Below are 19,074 nucleotides of genomic sequence, written 5' to 3' on the forward strand. Positions count from 1 at the left end.
ACTCCCACATTGCAGATGCTGGAATAGCGTTCCCCACCCTTGCCCTCAGATGGCTCGATGCCCCCATTTCACTTTGTGTTGGCCAGCTTCAGTGCTTTGACATGAGTGTCCATGGCAAGGTTCCCTCTGCCAGCCCAGTCACCTGCGGGGTGTTAAAGTGACCGCTAGTCAGAACATTTTACTTCAAAAATACTTTTCATGGGGGAAAAAACCTGCCCCCTCCCCATGAAAATGTTTGTTTGTTTCTTCTGAAAGTTTCTGTTTTCAACAAAAAAAACGAAAAACCCAAAGATGTTTCCCTTCCTCCCCCATTCTGTTTCATTTCCCCATTTGGAAAGTGGGGGAAAAATAACTTTTTTTTTTTAAATTAGTTTTTGAAAATTGATTAAAATTCAGTTTTTGGATTTGGTTTTTCAAATAAAAATGGAAAAAATTTCACCCCCCTCCCCGCCCATTTAAAATCTTTGTTGAATCACATGTATAATTTGGCGCAGCTCTGGTGAGTGTATTCAGAATTGCTTAGGTGGCCCATAAAGCCTGTAAACCTTTAATTTTTGGGGGTGGGGAGCACCAATTAGCCCTCAGCTTTGGGGTTTTCGAGGACCCCAAGAAATCTAATAAGGGAGCGAGCACCGTTTTGCTTTCGTCATGCTTAGTCAGCTGACCAGAAATGGGCAAATCAGATTGGATAGAATCTAAGCCCTGCCCCCATGCAGAACCTTGGACCACACCTCTGGTCTCCAGCCTTTTCTGAGCTTGAAATAAGTTGGCTTAAGTCGCTGTAGCATTCCTGGCTGTCTCTGCTCATCCAAGTTCTGGATGGGACGAGAAGCATCATGATATCACAAGACATTCTTCTGGTAGTATCATGGACCTCCTGCAAGAGCCCCAGGATTTGGTCTTTGGGCCCGTTTGGACCCAGATCTCAGTTTAGCAGCTTGGGCTTCTCTCTCATTTTTCCCGTCCCAACTCTGCAGACCCAAAAAAGCATCTGTACTTGGGTGCTGATCAGACCCAACCAGCCAGCCCTTTAGGGATCTCCTCGTGACACCTCTTTGCTGCCAGCATCACACCCAGGTCAGATGTTACTGAATACCCACAAAGACTCCACTGAGTAACTGCTCACAAATCCCCTCGCTCAGGGCCTGAGCCAAAGCCTGGGGGAAGACCCCATTGTCTTGAGTGGTCTTTGGATCACTGAATGCCACATGCATAAAGACATCTGAATGTGGCATTGTCACCAGGCTCCTTCAACCTACTAGTGCTTCCCAATGTGCAGACGGGGCCCAGGATCTGTCAGCTTGTTCACTAGCCTTTCAGAGAGAAAGGAAAGGCACAGGGTCTCTGGATAACCTGCTGTTGGGAGCTTTATTTTTTAACACAGACGCAAGCGGCTCAGTTTCTCTTTAACAAGCTGCCAGCTGCTCAAGATGACGTTTTGGCATTTGAGGGGGCTGTAATGATCTTTAATTGACCTATTTTTACCCCAAACACCACAGTGCTGTGAAACAAATAGTAACAAGGCAGCCGCCTTGAGCGGCTGGTGGGATAATGGACACGTCCCCCTCCCCGCAAGCATATTCTGCTGCTTGTTAGGGTTACAGTGGCAGCTTGGAAGGGTCTCGGGTTACTCAACCTTTCTGTGGGGAGATTAAATCTCTGCCAATGGATGTGGTGTGTGCTTCAGGCGATGAGAATCACTTTGCCGCACTCCCTGCTCTGTGAAACTTGCAAAACTAGTCCCCAGTGTCTTTTGCTGGCGGCGAGGCTGTTCCTATTGATTCTCTCAGTGCTGTTTGGGATTCGGATGTACTGATGAGGAAAAGGATCATAGTGACTCGTCTGCGGAAGGGTGTGGAGGGAAAATGGGCTGGGGTGTGTGAGGGGAGTATTATTACTGGGGAAGAATCAAAAGGGAACAGGCTTCGGTTGTGGTCTCGTTAAACCTCCAAAGATTGACTTGGTTCCTTTTTATCTGAACCATGGAAGCTCCTGCGATGGGTGGGGTGGAGACAGGTCCGTATACACTATTCCTATTCCCAAAATCTTCCTCATCTCGGCATTTGCCGGCTCGCAGTAAAATTCTCTCAATACCCTGTCCCTGATCTCGCTCTCCTAGGGCGAGGCGGGAGTTGTCCTGTCAGCCGGTGGCATTAACAAGGTTAGTTAGGGCAGAACCAATCCCTCCGTCACGAAGGTCCTGAGGAGACATGAAACCATGCCGCACAGATGAGGAAGGATGAGGGGGGCGACAGCTCAGTCCATCCACTCTGTCCACCATCGTGCCCGGCAGCTGTGGTGGTGGGATGAAGGCCTGAACGGGCCATAGAGCCTGAATTCCTCTTTCGCCGCTGGACGCAGCCTCTGCCTCCGGGTTGAGGTGCTTGGGCAGAGGGAAGCTCGTGCGGCTGCTCCCTGGTCTGTGGCTGACAGCAGCCTTGACGGTCCCAGGCTGAGAGTCCAGTGCCTTCCCCAGCACAGCAAGGGGGGGAAGGTGGCAAGTTTGCCTGCTCACCGGGCAGGCCTGGCTATACAACGGTGCTTTGCTTCTGGAGAAAAACCAGAACAGCCAAACCCTTGCCTGGGGGTGGAGGGTGATCAGGCCAGGGGCTTTGCGCTCGCTTTCACGGCCACGGCAGATGCTGGGGTGGGTCTGAACCTCGTGCCCTGCACCAGGTGGACTCAGAGGTGCGAAGGCCCCTTCAGAACTGGCAGGCCCCTGGGCCAAGGGAGTGCCACTCTCCACCACGTAGGTTTCCTCCCACCGACTGACTGCATAGCTGAGCTTTAGCCTGTAGGGGAGAGTCCCCTGGCTCAGAGCGGCTCTTTCCGACTTGGGGCTGCTGGGTGTGAGCTTGCCTGGAGCTTTGTGGGTCAGGATCTCTGCATGGCTGGGCTGGCCCACGCATGCGAGCAGGGGTCTCAGAAAGGACCCGCTGCCGCTGAGGGACATGGGGGAATTGGCCACCTCCCTCTGGCGGCTTGTATTTGAAATGCTGCAGAGGCAGCCTTGCTGAACCCGCTGTCTGTCTCTGCCCCGTCTCTCAGATCATCGCTCCCTGGAGGATGCCAGAGTTCTACAATCGCTTCCGCGGACGCAACGACCTGATGGACTATGCTAAGGTACGATCTCCCCTCCGTGGTGTCAGCTGCGCCCCTCATCCTCGTGGCACTTGCCCTTTGCCCCAACGTGGAGGCCTTTTCTTGCCTCTGTTGTCCCCCAATCCGTCCCACCCTCTGGGCCATGGTCACAGTTCTCGCTCTGCCCAGGGGATGGAGATGACATTAGATTCACTTAGTTGTTCCTTAACTGGCCAGGAGGTGACCCGGCTGGGGAATGCCCAGTGCCTACAAAACCTCCCCTGAAGTGCAAGAGGCGGGAACTGACCCCAAGTCTCCTGCGTGGCAGCTCACGGTGGTTCCACTGGGCTGCCCCACTCCAAATCTATTACTCTTCATTGCATTGGGGGGTAGCATTAAGAGGCACCGGCCAAGGTCTGGGCCCCATCGTGCTGGGTTCTGCGTAGACGCGTAGGAAAAGACAATTCCTGCCCCCTAAAATCTCCCAGTCCTAAACTAGACAAGGCGGAGGTATGGAGGAAGGAAGGATAATTCTCCCCATTTTACAGATGTGGAGCTGAGGCCCAGATGGCCCGGCGCTCTGTTGCCCTGTGTGATGTGCAGTCATTGACACCAATGCGGAGCGGAATCAGAGCGGTAGCGTTTTACACCCACTGTACACTGGGGTGAATGACAGCACGTGGTGCAGGGCAGTGGACAGTCAGGCCCAGAGAGATTAAGGGTGACATCTTGGCCCAATGGGAGTTTTACCATTGACTTTAGGATTTCACCCTGAATTACCTGCTCAAGGTCACCCAGGGATCTGTGACAGTGAAATTAATCCTGTATTCCGAGTCCCCATCCTGTAACTTAAAGCACACACCCATCCTTAGTCTCCCTTTAATTCTCATGATGCAGTGTGGCATAGTGGATAGAGCACAGGACTGGGGCTTGGGAAAATCTGGGTTCTGATACCGGCTCTGCCACTGGCCTGCTGGGTGACCTTGGTCAAGTCACTGAACCACCGTGCTGCAGTTTCCCCATCTTTAAAATGTGGATAATGACACTGCCTTCCTTTTGTAAAACACTTGGTGGTCTACTGTTGAAAAGCACCATGAAAGAGCTGGGTTCTGCTGCTGTTCATTATTATTATTGTCTTGATTCCTTCTTGTTTTCCAATGCAAAGGTGCTCTGGATTTAGCTGAGCACCATCTCTCATGTCCATTGTGGGAATTAAGACTGGCTCTGTGTGAGATTTCTGCTGCTGTTCCTGAATGTAAGGGTGTGTGTGAGTGTGTGGTGTTTTAACGGCCTGTAATTACCTGGATGTTAATTGTAATCCATTTGCCAAGGAAACTGGTCCCAGCTCAATGGCTTGCGTAATAGACAAAGCAAATACATTTTCCCTTTTGTCGTCCCTTCCTTTTTGAAGTACAAGTTGCAATAAAACATTAGAAGTTTTTCATCAGGTTCTTTAAGCGCCCACCGGGGTACCTTTCTTTTTTAGCAACTTCATGGAAATGCTTGACAACTGGGCTCAATCAATCAAAAGGGAAAAAGCAGCTCTGTGCATAAACCAGAAAATTGCTTCAGTTTTTAAATAGCTGCCTTCTAGGCTGGCTGGATAATATCTGTGACGCCAAGGTGCTGAGTTGGAGGGGATGCGCTGCATGGAGCGCTAACAGTGGTGAGCAAGGCCTCAGCATCCCATTAAACCCCTGAGTGCTGTGTGTTGAGGATTGTGTTTGCCATCTGTTGTTTTATTATTAAGAAGGCAGTTTACAAGAGCTTCCCATATGTTGCCAAACAAATTGTCAAACAGCAGAGTTAGGAAGAAAGCTGTGTTTTTATTATATGGAAAATAGTATGTGTCTCTTTAAAAAAGCAAAAAAAAAAACCATAAAAACCCCAAAACAAAACCCCACCAACACAGTTTGGAAGCCCTATTTAAAAGGACAGGGTTGCAAACACAGCTTTCAGAGATACTTGAGCTCCAGGCTTCTCTTTAACGTACAGACAAAAGGAGTTTTCTATTCTTTTATGATCCATGATCTGAAGAAATCAGCTGTTCTCTTCTTGCAGGGCCCAATCCTGCACCTGTTTAATCTTACACACCTGGGTTCCGTTGGGGTCTCAACAAGATGAAAATCGGGCCCAGATTGCCTTTGATAATTTTACTGCTCATGTGAGTAAATTGAAGCACCTGGGTAAAGAGTTGCAGTATCAGGGCCTGGCACACGTATGTAGATTTACTCACGTGAGCATTGACATCACAGAGGTGTTGGCCAGATCAGGCCCTTGAATTAGTTTTATGTTCGTAATCTGATGCTGTCCACTTAGTTTAGTTCTGCAAGTAGGTGATCAAATGGGTGCTTTAGGAAACCTAACACAAATAGAAATAGTGGCACTTCTATCTTAAATTTCACTGAACACAGGTGTCGGGTGTGAGGGTTTTTTTAAATCTGTCTTTGAACATTGCCTTACATTGCTGGAAATCCAAATACAGGAACATTAGGCTGGTGCCAGAGGAAAAGTAAGTGAAACTGACGATAAACAGAAGTAAAACAGATAAGTCTAGTTTCAGTGAAGTTGGTCTAATATGAGAACATTATCCATTTGATGACTAATGATGGCTTTCATCAAATAATGTACCTGGATAATGTTCACTCAGATCTACCTTTCAATGCCCACGCTCAATGAAATGCAAAAAGTAAACAAACTTTATTGTGAGTCTCGGGTTATTTGGGGGGGGTCTTCAAGCCTTAGCTCCTGGAGTCATGTGATGTGAGAATCTCCACTTCCATTTTAAAAATCATGTTTCTAGCACTTCTGGCTGTGGAAGAAAACTTGACCCTTAAAGGCTCAAAAATCAGAAGGAAAATTAAAGTAACCCACACTGTAGTATTTTTAAAAATCTCAGGATTTTTTGAATGCCTGCAAGCTCACAGTACTGAAAGGGCATAAATGGTGAAAGGTCTATTACATCATTTCTCTGTCAATGATCTATGGTTTAGTAACCCGGAAAAGGATATTTTAAAAATATGCAGGGCCCAGTCTTCTGCTAGTATAAATCATTGCCATCAATGGAGCTAGACTGACCTACACCAGCTGAGCATCTGGCCCGGAGAGCCTCCCTCTCCTCTCTGTTACAATCTCATACGGCCCAGTTTTAGCCTTGTGGGACTATTCATGCACTTTGAGCATGTGCTTAAATGTTAGTCTGCAGGCTTGGGTCTAAATCCGGAGTAACTTGATTGAGGCCAGTGGTGTGACACCAGCCTAAAACTGGTGTGAGATCAGAATCGGACTCCTCAGTCAATTCTGGTCTCAGGCTAAGCAGCCCAAGGCAAACGCAACTTTGAAGTGACAACTGTTATGACCGTTTTGTAAAAAACACATATAACACCAGGGAACTGGAGACGGGTCTGGATTTCAGATTGGAATGCTTGTTTTTTAAACTCTAATTGGAAACTCAGTTAATTTTTCTGTTCCAGTCCTGTTAATCTGTGAAAACACAGGGTCTGAAGGAAAAGGATGCGATTCTGGCGGATGATTGGAGGGAGGCAGGGGCGTGCGTGTGAGGACAGTTGTGAAACAAGTGTGCGAGCGTTCGTGCTCTTCTGCGCACAGGCTGCAGGGAGGTGAGCTGGAGGAAGGGAGCTGTTAGCAGACAGCATTACCTCAGGGCCACCCTGTGCTGGTGATTATGGCTCATTAAGAATAAACAAAGAAGAGCATTAATTGACTAACAAGCTCTTGGAAGCTAATGGAGGGATCAGCAGGCTGCTGGAGTGTGAACAGGGTCCCCTCTGTCAGGCTGTGGAGCTTGGACGTGTTTCATGGACCCTGCTCTGAGGGTGAGGGAGGAGGTCTTCGGGGGGTTGGGGGTTCCACTGGGCAGAGTCTGCTTGGAGATTCTGATTTGGGATAGGTGGGCCTGTACATGCCCAGGCATGGTTATAGACAGACACACGTGTAGAGTTTTGTCCTGTTTTGTGCTGTTTCCTTGGCATTTGAATTTGATCCTGGACTCAGGATGGGGTGTGGGGGGGGCAGGATTTCTCAGTCTGTCTGAAGTTTGCTGTCCCTTTCTGGTCTCCAATGTCACGTGGCCGTCCAGCTCTGTGGCTGGCCCATGTACACCCAAGGCCAGCAGGCTTTTATCCACCTCTGATGGGCCTGGGGAAATTGTCATTGATCTAGGGTTCCGCAGGAGCAAACAGAATGGATACAGCCCCTGGTGAGGAGCTAGTTGTATCCTCCTTCATCCATTAAAGCACCGGGGTGGACGCTCCAGGGTTTCTCAAACACCTGGCAGCAGTTCAGTCATTCGTATTTGGCTGCAGATTTGTGCAGCATGAGGACACGAAGGGAAGGCATTGGCGCCTGGGTCGGGCCATGACAATATGCCCTGGCTGCTGGGGGAGCTATTGCTTTGTTGGTCACTGGTGGAACAAGTGTCTGTTTGCATTTTGTTTTCCTCCGGGGTGTTCTGGGTTGGGGGAGGCTTTATAAGAGAAGCGTTTACTCATCCCCACTGTGTCCAAGCACCTTCCAGGTATGTATTAAACGATGTGAGCAGCAGCGGTCACGTGATTCGTGTGCTCTCTTGCCCTGGCTGGGGGGAGCTGGCCTTGCAGTGCAGTGAGTGAGTTTTGGTAGGGGTTTGGCTTGGTTTTTTCAGGGTGCATGCTGCTCTGTGTGTGTGTGTGTGTGTGTGTGTGTGTTAAAGAAGGCAGGTCAAAGTGCACCTGGCACTGGGAGCGGAAGGTGGGAGGTTTGCAACGGGATTGATTTTTGGCTGTATTCTAAACCCATGAAAGCCAGGATGACAATGCGAAGTGCTGGCCCAGTCCTGGCTCCAGCAGCCCACACTGCTCCTCTCTTAATCCGAGCTCTGCCTCTTGTTTGTTGCATTGCAACTGCATCTCTGCGGCCTCCCCTGCTAATTCCCTGCGCTGCCCGTTCGCCTCGCGTTCAGAGCCGTCTCATCAAGTGAATTGTCATCCGATAATTGAGTGAGCTGGTGACCTTATGAGGGAGCTGGGTGTTGTGCCTGTAGGGGGCGGGCAGCTGAATCTGGGTGGGTGCATGACTGTTGGGGGCACCGCATATCCATGCAGCCATATACGTCTGTGTGCCAGGGAAACGCACATGAGGCGGTGGGGGGGGGGAACGGGCGAGCTCTGCAGAGTTCGTGGTGACATGTCTGTGTGAGGAGGGGTGTCTGTCTGTCTGGTGCTCCAATACAGCTGTGGCCATTCCCTCATCGACCGCTCGGTGCTCTGTTAACTGCTGCTGAATTCCGCTGTAGGATCAGCAGGGATACTTCCCCAGCAGCTAGAGAGGTGCCTGGGCCAGGCCTGCAGCTCCATGCGGGAGACACCGGACCAGGCCCTTGGTAGATGCAGATCAGTGTAGCTCCTGGTGCAGTGGGTGGCGTGCTGTTGATTGACACCTGTTCCTCTTGTCCGTGCCCTGATGCTGGGGCCACAGAGGGGCCTGATGCAGGGTCCTTTCCTCACGCCACTGCCTTTCACACCTGCTAACTGGGATTAGACCCCGGGCCCTGCAAGGTCCCTGCAAGGACCATGGATGCAGCGTGGCAAACTATGGCCTTAGTCTGGGCTAGGGTTTGACCCAGCCCCTGGATAGGGGAAGTGCAAGCCCTTTGGCTCTACCCTGCAGCCCAGTGCTTTCCAGGAGTGGCCGGGGGCATGGCCGGGCTATCCAAAGAGTGGGAGAGCTCTGAGCGCAGCCCCAAGGGTTTTGCAGTCCCCAATGTAAAAGTGCAAGAGTCCCGCTGCTGTACATGCAGAGCAAGAGGGAGAGATGGTTGAGGTGGAGAAGTGGACAGATGGGTAGGCTGTGGTGGGTGAGTGGGGATGGGACTGCAGCAGGCACTGCTGATGGGCTGGGGTGAGAGTAAGACCCACACTAGCTTGAATCTTGCTAGCACCACTCAGACTGGCAGTGGAGATGCAACAGCACCAGCTTCGGCGTGGGCTGTACGAGCTGCCCAGGATCCTGGGTCCGGACGTGCATTGTTATCCTGTGCCAGGGTCCGTGCCACCACATGGTTGCTGCTGTTCTTAGCCTGGCTGGCCAGGTTCAGATTAGCATGGGTATGCCTAGCTGCACTGCAGCGCAGGCTGACCCTGAGAGCGGAGGGTTGGATGGAGGTGGGGCGTGGGTAGGTGAACAGGTGGGGAGGGGTGTGAAGGGGGAGCACGCGTGGGAAGGGCAAGTGAATGGTGTCAGGGTCCTGCCAGGGGCAAGGCTCAGGCAGGCCGAGGTCCATGCCAGAGGTCAGGACCGGTGTCGGGGTTCCGGATCAGTGCGAGGGTCGGAAACCAAGTGAGAGCTGAAGGATGCTGGGAGTTCAGGAGCGGGGAAGCACGCTCCGTCATGGTGGCTCACTGGGGATCCCCGTCGTGGCCTGGACCCTTCCAGGTACACCCAGAGGGCATATACGGGGGCAGGGGACAATCGGAAGCCTCCCAGATGGCTGCCAATAGGATCTCTCAGGCAGGACTTCCTGTATAGTGTGTCTGCCGCAGGTTGTGGGGAGCGGCCAGGTCACGGCTGCTGCCAAGCGGCACATGGCGATGTCCACTGCCTGGTGGCTCTGCTGACCTGGGTGTGACTCCTGCCAATCCTTAGCAATGGGAGGGTAGCTGGGGCTCTCTGCACGTGTGCGAGCCATTTTGGAGGGGAGGAACAGCCTCATTGACTTAGAACAAAGGACGGATGTCCCCCTTCACTCTCTGACCTCTCCATTCGTTTGGCTTCCTTCTGCGGGTAAAAGATGTTGCCTTAGGGCTGAATGGAGCGATGGCGCTGCAAAGCCTGCGTGCTAGCCATTAACCCACAGTCTCTGCTCACATCCCCATCCTTCTGGGCAAGAAATCAGTCTTTCTGCCCTGTGAAGCGCCATGCATGGATATGGCATGGTATCCATACTACGAAGAACACAGGCGTGCAGGATCTGCCAGTCCCTCGGCGTGTGAGTGAATATGGCTCTGAATGTGACCCCAGGAATGCAATGCTTGTGCTCACTTCATGCTGCCTGTCCAGCTGGGCAGTACCTTGGATCTCCAGGAACCTGCTTTGGTGAGAGATGGCGGTTGGCCTTGCCAGTGGGGTTGTGCCCTAGTCTCTTGGAAAAGCTCCAGGGGATCTTTAATTGACACTGCTGCCGGGTCCCCCATTTAACTTGCCCGTGTCTTGATGGTAACAGCAGCACTGGGTGATGCGCAGGGTTTTCAGACCCATGCTCTGGGCAGTAATGAGCCAGTCTGCCTTTCTCACCCGGCTGGAGTTCTGAGCCTGTTTTCCCTTCTCTCCACAGAAACACGGCATCCCGGTTCCGGTCACTCCCAAGAGCCCCTGGAGCATGGACGAAAACCTCATGCACATCAGGTGAGCCTGGGTGGATGAAGGAGCTTCCCAAGGGTGAGGTATGATCAGCACACTGGCCTGATTCTCTGTCCTGTGCCTTATGCAGTCATTTCAAAGCAGGGCAATGGAGCATCGGGCCCAGCATCTTAGGTATCAGACAAGGGCTGTCTTCCCCGGGTGTGCTGGGTCCTGACCCAAAGCTGGTCTGTGAAAGCTTCAACCCCTTCTCTGTGGAGCTCAGCATCTCTCCCAATGCCCCATTTCCCAAGTAGACAATGGCCGTTACTTTGCTTGTCTTCCACACCTGGAGTGCTGTCAGTGGTAAGAGCCCTCTGATGAAGAATCCCCTTGACACGTACTTTCCTCCAAGTGCATCATTTCCCTGCATTACAGACAGAGACACACACACACACTACTCAACATCCCTGTTTGTGTGCATAAGGATTAGTAATAGGAGGGACAGAGACTCCTCCACCGCCTATCCCTTCAGCAGTGAAGCTGCTCCTCTGTCTAGGTTCTGCTGGTGCCCATTGCTAGTCTCTGAGCAGCTCTCTATAGAGCTGGTCCTTGCGAGTCTCCCCATGTAAGGTTGCGACCTCTTCCCTCTGACGTTCTCCTTGCAGTCTTGCATGAGCGATGGTGAATGAGCATGTCTTGCTCTAAGCTAGTCCCAGCTGAAGAGGATCATGGGGACGTAGTAAGAAACTTTCCCTGGGAGACAGGTTACTCCATAACTACCGACTGCAGGGTTTCTTGGATCTTCCCCCAAAGCAGCTGGTACTGGCCACATAAGAACAGCCATACTGGGTCAGACCAAAGGTCCATCTAGCCCAGTGTCCTGTCTTCTGACAGTGGCTAATGCCAGGTGCCCCAGAGGGAATGAACAGAACAGGTAATCAAAAAGTGATCCATCCTCTGTCTCCCATTCCCAGCTTCTGGCAAACAGACGCTAGGGACACACTTCTGGAGGCAGGATACTGGATTAGATGGACCTAGGTCTGATGCAGTCTGGTAGTTCATATGCTCAACCCTGTGGGCCCAGTGCTGCTCTGTGAGATCTTCCTGTCTTTGCTGGGTTTGCATGGGCAGATCTTGGCCCTATCTGTAGATTTTGTTAATTTCTTTCTCTCTCTCTCCCCTCTGAAGCTACGAGGCTGGGATCCTGGAGAACCCCAAGGTAATCGATCATCTCCTTTACGTCTCTTGTCTTACATGGCAGTGACTAGAGCTGAGGGCGTGTGATGTATTTGCAGCCTAATTTGAAATTTCACGGCAGGCCGTGTGTGGCGGGGAGGCCAAGCCCTGCCATTCTCCTCCCCCACCGCCACCCCCGCCTTCCCCCTCCTGGTACGTTAATTGCTGCTGAGATGAATAGGGGAAGGAGCTGTTTCAGGGTGACACTGAAGGAAAAAATGTCATTGGGAAACAATGAAGAAGCAATTAGCCAGATGAGGCACTTGACTGAGGGAAGAGGGAGCGGGGCTGGGTGCTGAATGCACCCCAGCTTCCAGAGTGCCGCTCCTGTCCCCATCTGGTGCTAGAGAGGGGAGGTGTGGGTGACCGGTGCAACCTCAGACTATTGGAGCAGTTTTGGTCATTCCCCTGCCCATGTGCCACTCAGGAGCCATGTCCCCTCCAGCGTGGCCCAGTTCCGTAGCCCGGTCATGCCTCTTGCTCGCTTGGCTCTGTTGTGAAGCGAAGGGTTAAGAGCCCCCTGGAGGGATTCCTCTCCAGGGGAGAAGCGGGAGCTCTGTAGCGGGATTAGAAAATCCCTTTGTGTGGGGATGTTGCATGGGTACCTTCTCCAGGACTCAGATCGCCTTGGGGAGCTGCTGCTCAGATGCTGTCCAGCTGAGACGTAGCCCAAAAGAGCCCTGGCTGGGAGTGCCCTGCAGAGGCAGAAAAGGGGCTCTCCTCCTTGGCTGTTGCTGTTTGTGAACCTGGCTTTGCATGCCAGGGGGTGAGGGGAGAGAGCAGCCAGGTGCTGTGGGACAGAGGGAGATGTTAGGCACAGCTTGTGCAGTGGGCCCCCGGCAGGGTTGAGAGTGCGGGATGTGTGGGGGGAGATCTGCAGACCAGTACTGCTGTATTGGCCTGGAGTGAGGCTGGGCTGTCTGGGGAGGGATGGGGGAATAGAGCAGGGAGGGGCTGGAGCCTAGCTCCTGATGTGGAGTCATGTGCGGTTGGAGGCTGCAGGACAACCTTCAGGAGGAAACGCCCATCCAGGATGGAAAGTGGTTCTTCCATCCAGAGAAGCCTGGATCCCAGACTCCTCTCTCCCTGTCAGCAAGGATTCTTCTCCCTTATTGCTACCTCAAGGCTGGGCTTTGCATTGGAGCCAGCTGGGGACAGGCTGGGTGCAGTGGAGGAATGGCGGGGAGAACATTCCCTGCACCACCCGGGCTGCAGATTCTTCTGCCAGTCGAGGGGCCTTGTCCTGTGAGGCGTTAGCCCCTGGGGAGCTCCCGGGGTATTGAGGGGCCTCCAGACACCAGGCAAATGTGCAGGTCTGGGTTCGTGTTTCCCTGATGTTTATGGGCCAAGGCCCCACAGTTGCTTGGCCAGGGGGAGCTCCCAGGCAGTTGCTGAACCCCCACGAATTGTGGCTTCCCTAGTCGGAAAGGGATGGAAATCTCAGCCTCCCTAGTGCAGCCTCCTCGTGCCTTCTGCACAGAATGCTGACGCCCCCTCTAAAGAGCCAATCCCAGCCTCCTACCCACTCGGGTGGGGGAATCCCCTCACCCCACTTTCCAGCCACTGGTCCCTATGTTAACTGACTCTCATCCCCTGAGGCCCTGTGCCCTGGGTGATCAGACAGCCCTCCCCGCCCAGCCCAGAGGCTGTCCTTGTTCCAGTGCAGCGCCTGTCACCCAGGTAAGCATGGCTCCTGCTCTGACTGTTCTAATAGGGCTTGCTGGGTGCTGTGTTTCCAGTTCATGCTCCACCGGCCTTGACACACTTAGAGAACTACTTAAACTATCCATCAGCACCAATTAGACAAGCAGTGGGGGGAAGGGGGGGAAGGATGAAGAGAGAGAGATGCAAAGGAATCCTCCTCACGCCCGTGGTGCACTCATGGCCACGTAGCCCGTGGCCAGGCTGGTGTGTCCACTTGCGAGGCAGTGGGGTCAGAGGGGATAGCCCCAGGGAAGAGGGAGTCTCCAGTTTTGGACACAGAGATAGTGATGGCTGTGTGGGCTTACGGGTCTGACAGCGACTTCAATCTGGAGCCTGTCACCACTAGGTTGTGGGCTTCCATCTAGCCCAGGCCAGTCGTGATTATTCCCATTGGATGCATCTGTTCAGGGAGGATGCATCTGTGTGAAATGAGCTTGCAGGGTCTCGCTCTAGCTTCTAGCAGACCGGTGTGTGCGTCTCATAAACCACTGCCTCAGAGGGCACCCAATGAGCATCTGCGTTAGCAGCCTCAGACCCGGGAGTGAATGGGCCGAGGGGACTGAAGTCCCCTCTTGCCCCAGATGAGGTCTTTCCAGGTCAGGCTCTGAGGCACTATGGGGAAGGTTGTCCTGCTACTGCCTGGGCTGTACCTGTTCTCAGGGGGTGAATGGAGGGCCTCGCTCCCCAGGGCCCCCCACCCTGCAGCTTTGCTAGTGCACTCCCAATCCTGACCTGTAGCAAGTCTTGCTGTTCCAGCCTCTAGGGCCCTTCCCTCCCATCTCGTACCTGGCCTGCAGCTCCCTGGGCCTGGGGCCTTGTGAGTGTCGCTGTACCTCCGTCCCCTTCCATTCCAGCACTGAGCCACTCCAGACTGGAGGCTGAGACCATACCAAGCCCTGCTGTGCTCCCGCACTGAGCCCAGCTGTCCACGCGGGACCAGCCTGAGGCCATCCCACTTGTGTCACTTGTGACCAAAGCCAGATCAGAAAACTCAGTTTTCTAGTTTAGCACTGTCAGGGAATAAAGGTATTTGCCTTTCTATCTTAACCCTTTCCTGGGTCCCCTTTTAACCTCTTGGGCACCAGCCATTTCCAGCAATGGAATTCACAAGGAGATACTTGCAAGGGATTAAACTTCAACACAGTCTCTTCCCCTTTCTAAAGGGGTAGTGACTTCACTGGCCTCCACCTCTGCCCCAACCCACTTCCTGAGCCCAGGAAGAAAACCTGGGGCCTAGGGCAAAGATCTAATTGCTGTGGAGAAGGCCTTCGAAGAAAAGAGGGGTGCCAAACCACTGTGAGGCTCCCCCCCCCAAACCTCTCAGACCTGCCAAACGGAGGGATTTGAAAGCAGATGGTTGAGCTATTTTCTGCCTCTGTGAGGCCCGATTGAAGGGCAATGAGGCAGCTAATGCGGAGAAAGATAGAAATTTACTTGCTTTAACTTCATATGGCACTCTGAAAGAGTTCATTCAGTCCCGAGCACAACAATATCAGCCGGATGAATAAACCATTTGCGGCATCGATAGCTCTACATCATGGGTTAGTTCATGGACCATTTGCTTCCAATTTCTTCTCTTCTTGCCCCGTTTTTCTTGCTTCTTTCTTCTCTCCTCCCCTTCATACACACACTCTTCCTTTCTCTCTCTCTCTCCCTCTCTCTCCCCCCCTCCTTCCCTTTAAAGATGACATTGCAGGACTAGCCCCCCTGCGGGGATGGATAAATAGAAGGCATTGATACACTGCAACAAACTATTTGTCATTTGAACTGTGCTTTTAGGAGAGAGAATAAAAAGAAGGCAGCCGCGCACGGTAATGATGGAATGCAAGCCAAATGTCACTTTTATTTCTATTTAGTTATTTTATTTAATAGGGGTTTTCATAGTTGGCTTAGAAAATTGGAAACTATATGACTTTGACTTCCAATGTTTAGTAAAGAGATTTTAATACTTTTCTTCCTCCCTCCCTCTCCTGTCTTTCCTTTTGAACTCAAAGTTTTTCATCATTTCAAACAGGTTGGTCTAGTTAATAAGTATGATCAGGGCTAGAAAAGGCCAGATGATGTAAAATTGAAATCTGCGGCCCGTGTAATCTGTGTGTGTGGGCTGGGGGTGGGGGATGCGTGCATATATCTTGTTTAAATAAAGAAAAAGAGGCATGAAAATCCTAGACAGTTTTTGGTAGAATATATATATCTCTCTATATATTTAAAAATAATTGCGTTGCTTTCTGTCTTGTTTTAAAGAAAACGCAATGTCTGTTCCCTTTGAGGATTGTTAATATGTGTGTGTATCATACATGTGCCAGATCTTCAGCTAGTGTAAATCAGCAAAATGCCACTGACTTTGGTGGATCTACCCCAGTTTTAAACCAGCTGAGCATCTGGCTTCTGTGTGCCTATATTTTGCTGGGGGTGTAAATAGGCACAACTCCTTTGAAGAAGATGAAGTTAGACGCATTTACACTAGCAGAGATCGTCCCACAATAGTTAAACTAGAAGGCCTCAAGGTTGTGATGTATTGAGCGCCCTCTGTTCGCAGCAGTTAAAAGTACTCTGTGCCTCTCAGCACTGGGGTTTCCCATAGAGCTGGGCAAGTCACTGTAAAGATGGCAATTTTCTTCTTTCCCAGCATGCACCAGCTACACTAGACCCTGTGCTCCTCTTGGTGCAGTCACCTGTTGCCCCTGCACTCCACAGATTCCCATTTAATCAGATCTGTCCTCCGGGATAATGGATCACATAGGGCTTGAGCCAGAGCTATTAGTTGGGTGTTGGATTTGGCCTCTTGTGAGGATGAGTCATGCTAGTAACTGGCGCTCTGGGATACTCCATCATGCCTAACAAAGTCAGCTGGTGGCTTGTAGGCTGTCCCTTGAAACAGGTCTGTGGGATGGAGGTAGGAACTGTGGAGAGGCCTCCTCACGGAAGGCTTGTCTACACGGGCAGATTTACCAGCATACTTATACCATGTTGTGTTGGGGAAATCCTGCACTCCTTTGCCCCCGGTACTAGTGGCCATATGGGGTAGCACCAGTGCAGATTGACTGTGCAGTGTGGTAGGGGTAAAGAAGCCAAGATTGTAATGCAGGAGACAATGCGGCTGCATAGACCAACTGATGCATGTGAGATGAGCCTAATCCCCTTAATGTGGCTCTTTCGGGGGCTCTATATGCCATCTGAACAGACTTCCAGCTGCATGTACTGAATGGTTGAAACGTGTGTTGAAATCCAGGCAGAACTTTGTCTTCTCGATTGGCACGAATGTGGCAGGGGTTGAGTTTCATGATGTAACCTTTGTGTCAGCACATTGATTGGTAGGAGGAAAGCTTCCGACAGAACTCGAGAGAGAGGGACGGCGACAGAACTTGCCTGTGTTGTTCTGACATTTCTGCTTTGCCTTGTGGGGTTAGAGAGAGAGGTGCAGGAAAAAGACATGCAGGGAACTGAAGTGAATGGAGAATGTTGTGAAAATAAACTGGATCAGGTGGCAAGCTCTTCTGATTTAAAAAAAAAAATTAAGGGGGAGGGAGTTAGAATTAAATGGAAATTTGTGTCAAAAAGGTTCATTTTTCTCCCCAAAAATCTTTAGATGGAATAAACTCAAAACAAAACAAATTTTCATTTCACATGGAAATGTTTCATTTCCCTTCACCCCCACGCCCCACGTGGGTTTGTTTGGGGTTTTTCCAATTTCTCCCTTTTTTAAAAAAAACTCCCATTTTTACCCACAGTGAGAATCAAGTAAAAAGGGAGAAAAGTTTACTTTTAAAAAAGCCAGACCTGTCTGATCCTCCCCATCCCTAGATCAAAGCATGAAACAGCCTTTAAGGATCTGATCCTCCAATGCACTGAGCATCCTCAATTCCCCTTGAAGTGCTGCTTGGACTCTGGCTGGACAGAGCCTTTGGGAAGGATTATCTGGGGGTTAAAGCACTGGGCAGGGAATTGGGAGACTCTGGTTTTATTCCTATCTTCGCCTCTGATTTGCCATACACCCTTTGGCAAATCGCTTGCCTCTCTGTGCCTCAGTTTCCCCATTTGTAAAATAATAATACTCCCCAATCCCACAGGGGTTTAATTAGTTTAATATTTGTAAACCATGTTGAGATTCTCTGAGATGGTGGTAAGAGAGCTCTGAGGGTTGATATGTACCTAACTGCAACCCTGACAGTTAACAGGTGCATAAGTTCCATTCAAACTAAGTAACATTTAAAACAACAACAAAATAAATCTTAGGAGAAAGCTATTGCTGTGTCCCCTATACAAGAGGCTCTCATTCAAATGGCTGGCTTTGAGAGAATGTGTCTGTTATGACAAGTGGAGGATGCCACCAAATGGCACTTCATTAGCCCCCAAAAAAGAAAAAGTCCGGGGGTGGGGGGGAAGTGTCAATGGAATGATTCTCGAGGCAGTCTGTAACTTCAGACACAAGATGAGCCCAGCTACCCTAAGATGAAAACACTAGAAGAGCTGTCTAGAGTGGGCAGTACAAATCAGAAGACCCCAAGGGCTGTTTCCGAAATAGGAAAACCTCCCCTTGGTTGTCACAGGAAAAGCAGCGTTAGGAAGTTGTGACAAGCCAGGGCATAGAAGGATTCGAGACCAACATTTTCAAAGTGGGGTGCCTAAAGTTAGGCATCTAAATCCATATTTAGGAACCTAAATCAGTAGCCTGAGTTGATAATGGGAGCTGCTGAGTGCTCAGAATTTGAAGTCAATAGGAGCTGTGGGTGCTTAGCACCTTGGAAAATCAAGGCCAGTTTTTAGTGGGGTGTCTGCCACTAGGCACGTGAGTTTGCAAATGGTCTGAAAGCATTTCAGAGCCATTACATCCAGTCATATTCGTGTGTGTGTGTGTGGGGGGGGGTGATAAGTGCAGGAGGGAGGCACAAAATTGCAAAGCTTAAAAGATGCAGCTACATTCACATTCCAGGAGGGGAGAGAGACTCTCCCACCCCCACCCCCTCACCTTTTCTGGTACGTGCTTCCAAATGTGGCAATTCATTGGAGTCACCCGAGTCCTGAGCCATAAACTAATTGTGAGAGCCATTTCCACTGGGCCAGCTTTAAAAGAGAGAAGATGCCTCTTTACTATAAATCTGGAAAAAATATACATAAAGATTGATGTGTTTTGAAATGGGTTTTTGCTTTGTTCCTCTATTTTCCCTCTGGGCATATTAACCTCGGGGACACTGTAAAAAAGCACATGCAGCAGGAGCACCTGCTGGGGTCAGGGCTAGTCATTAGTTTTTTCGGTCAGTGCAGCATAAACCCCAATTCTCCACGTCTGCGTCGCTCTCTGGAAGCGTGCGCTCCGCCACTCGCTCTCTGCCAAAGTCCCACTTTTTCCTGCCTGACTTGTTCCTCCACAGCTATTCCATCTCCAGCTGTGCGGGCGTCAAAGAAAAAGATGAGATCAAGTTGAGGGGAAAAATTGTCTGATTTCTCTAGCTCTTTGTTCCCAGACCCCTAGTAAGCTCCAGCACTCTCCTTTGTGACAACATCAAAACTCTGTGCTAGGTAGGATTTACTGCCCGTGATAACCCAGGCTTCTACTTTTGAGATGGTGTTGGTGAGCGCCCCTGGACTTGCGTACAAATAAGCACCAGGAGGGAGCTGAAGTGAAGAGCCCTGGGCAGGGGGGATCCAGATGTTCCATTCAAGCTAGTTGCATGGGCCTTCTCTCTCATCTTCTTTGTAGCCACCAAAGGCGTG

General features: G+C 51.0%; 1 protein-coding gene across 2 annotated transcripts in view; it reads left to right on the forward strand.

The window, feature by feature from the left end:
- Nucleotides 1-19,074, forward strand: part of ASS1 (argininosuccinate synthase 1) — a 78,747-nt gene that overhangs the window by 20,150 nt on the left and 39,523 nt on the right. For both annotated transcript variants that reach the window (XM_038374642.2, XM_038374643.2), the window contains 3 exons: nt 3,049-3,123; nt 10,412-10,482; nt 11,608-11,638. In XM_038374642.2, the coding sequence (XP_038230570.1) occupies nt 3,049-3,123; nt 10,412-10,482; nt 11,608-11,638 (177 nt within the window). The remainder of the gene's footprint in view (nt 1-3,048; nt 3,124-10,411; nt 10,483-11,607; nt 11,639-19,074) is intronic.

Source organism: Dermochelys coriacea, chromosome 16 (genome assembly GCF_009764565.3).
Source record: "Dermochelys coriacea isolate rDerCor1 chromosome 16, rDerCor1.pri.v4, whole genome shotgun sequence".
NCBI classification, from domain to species: Eukaryota; Metazoa; Chordata; order Testudines; family Dermochelyidae; genus Dermochelys; species Dermochelys coriacea.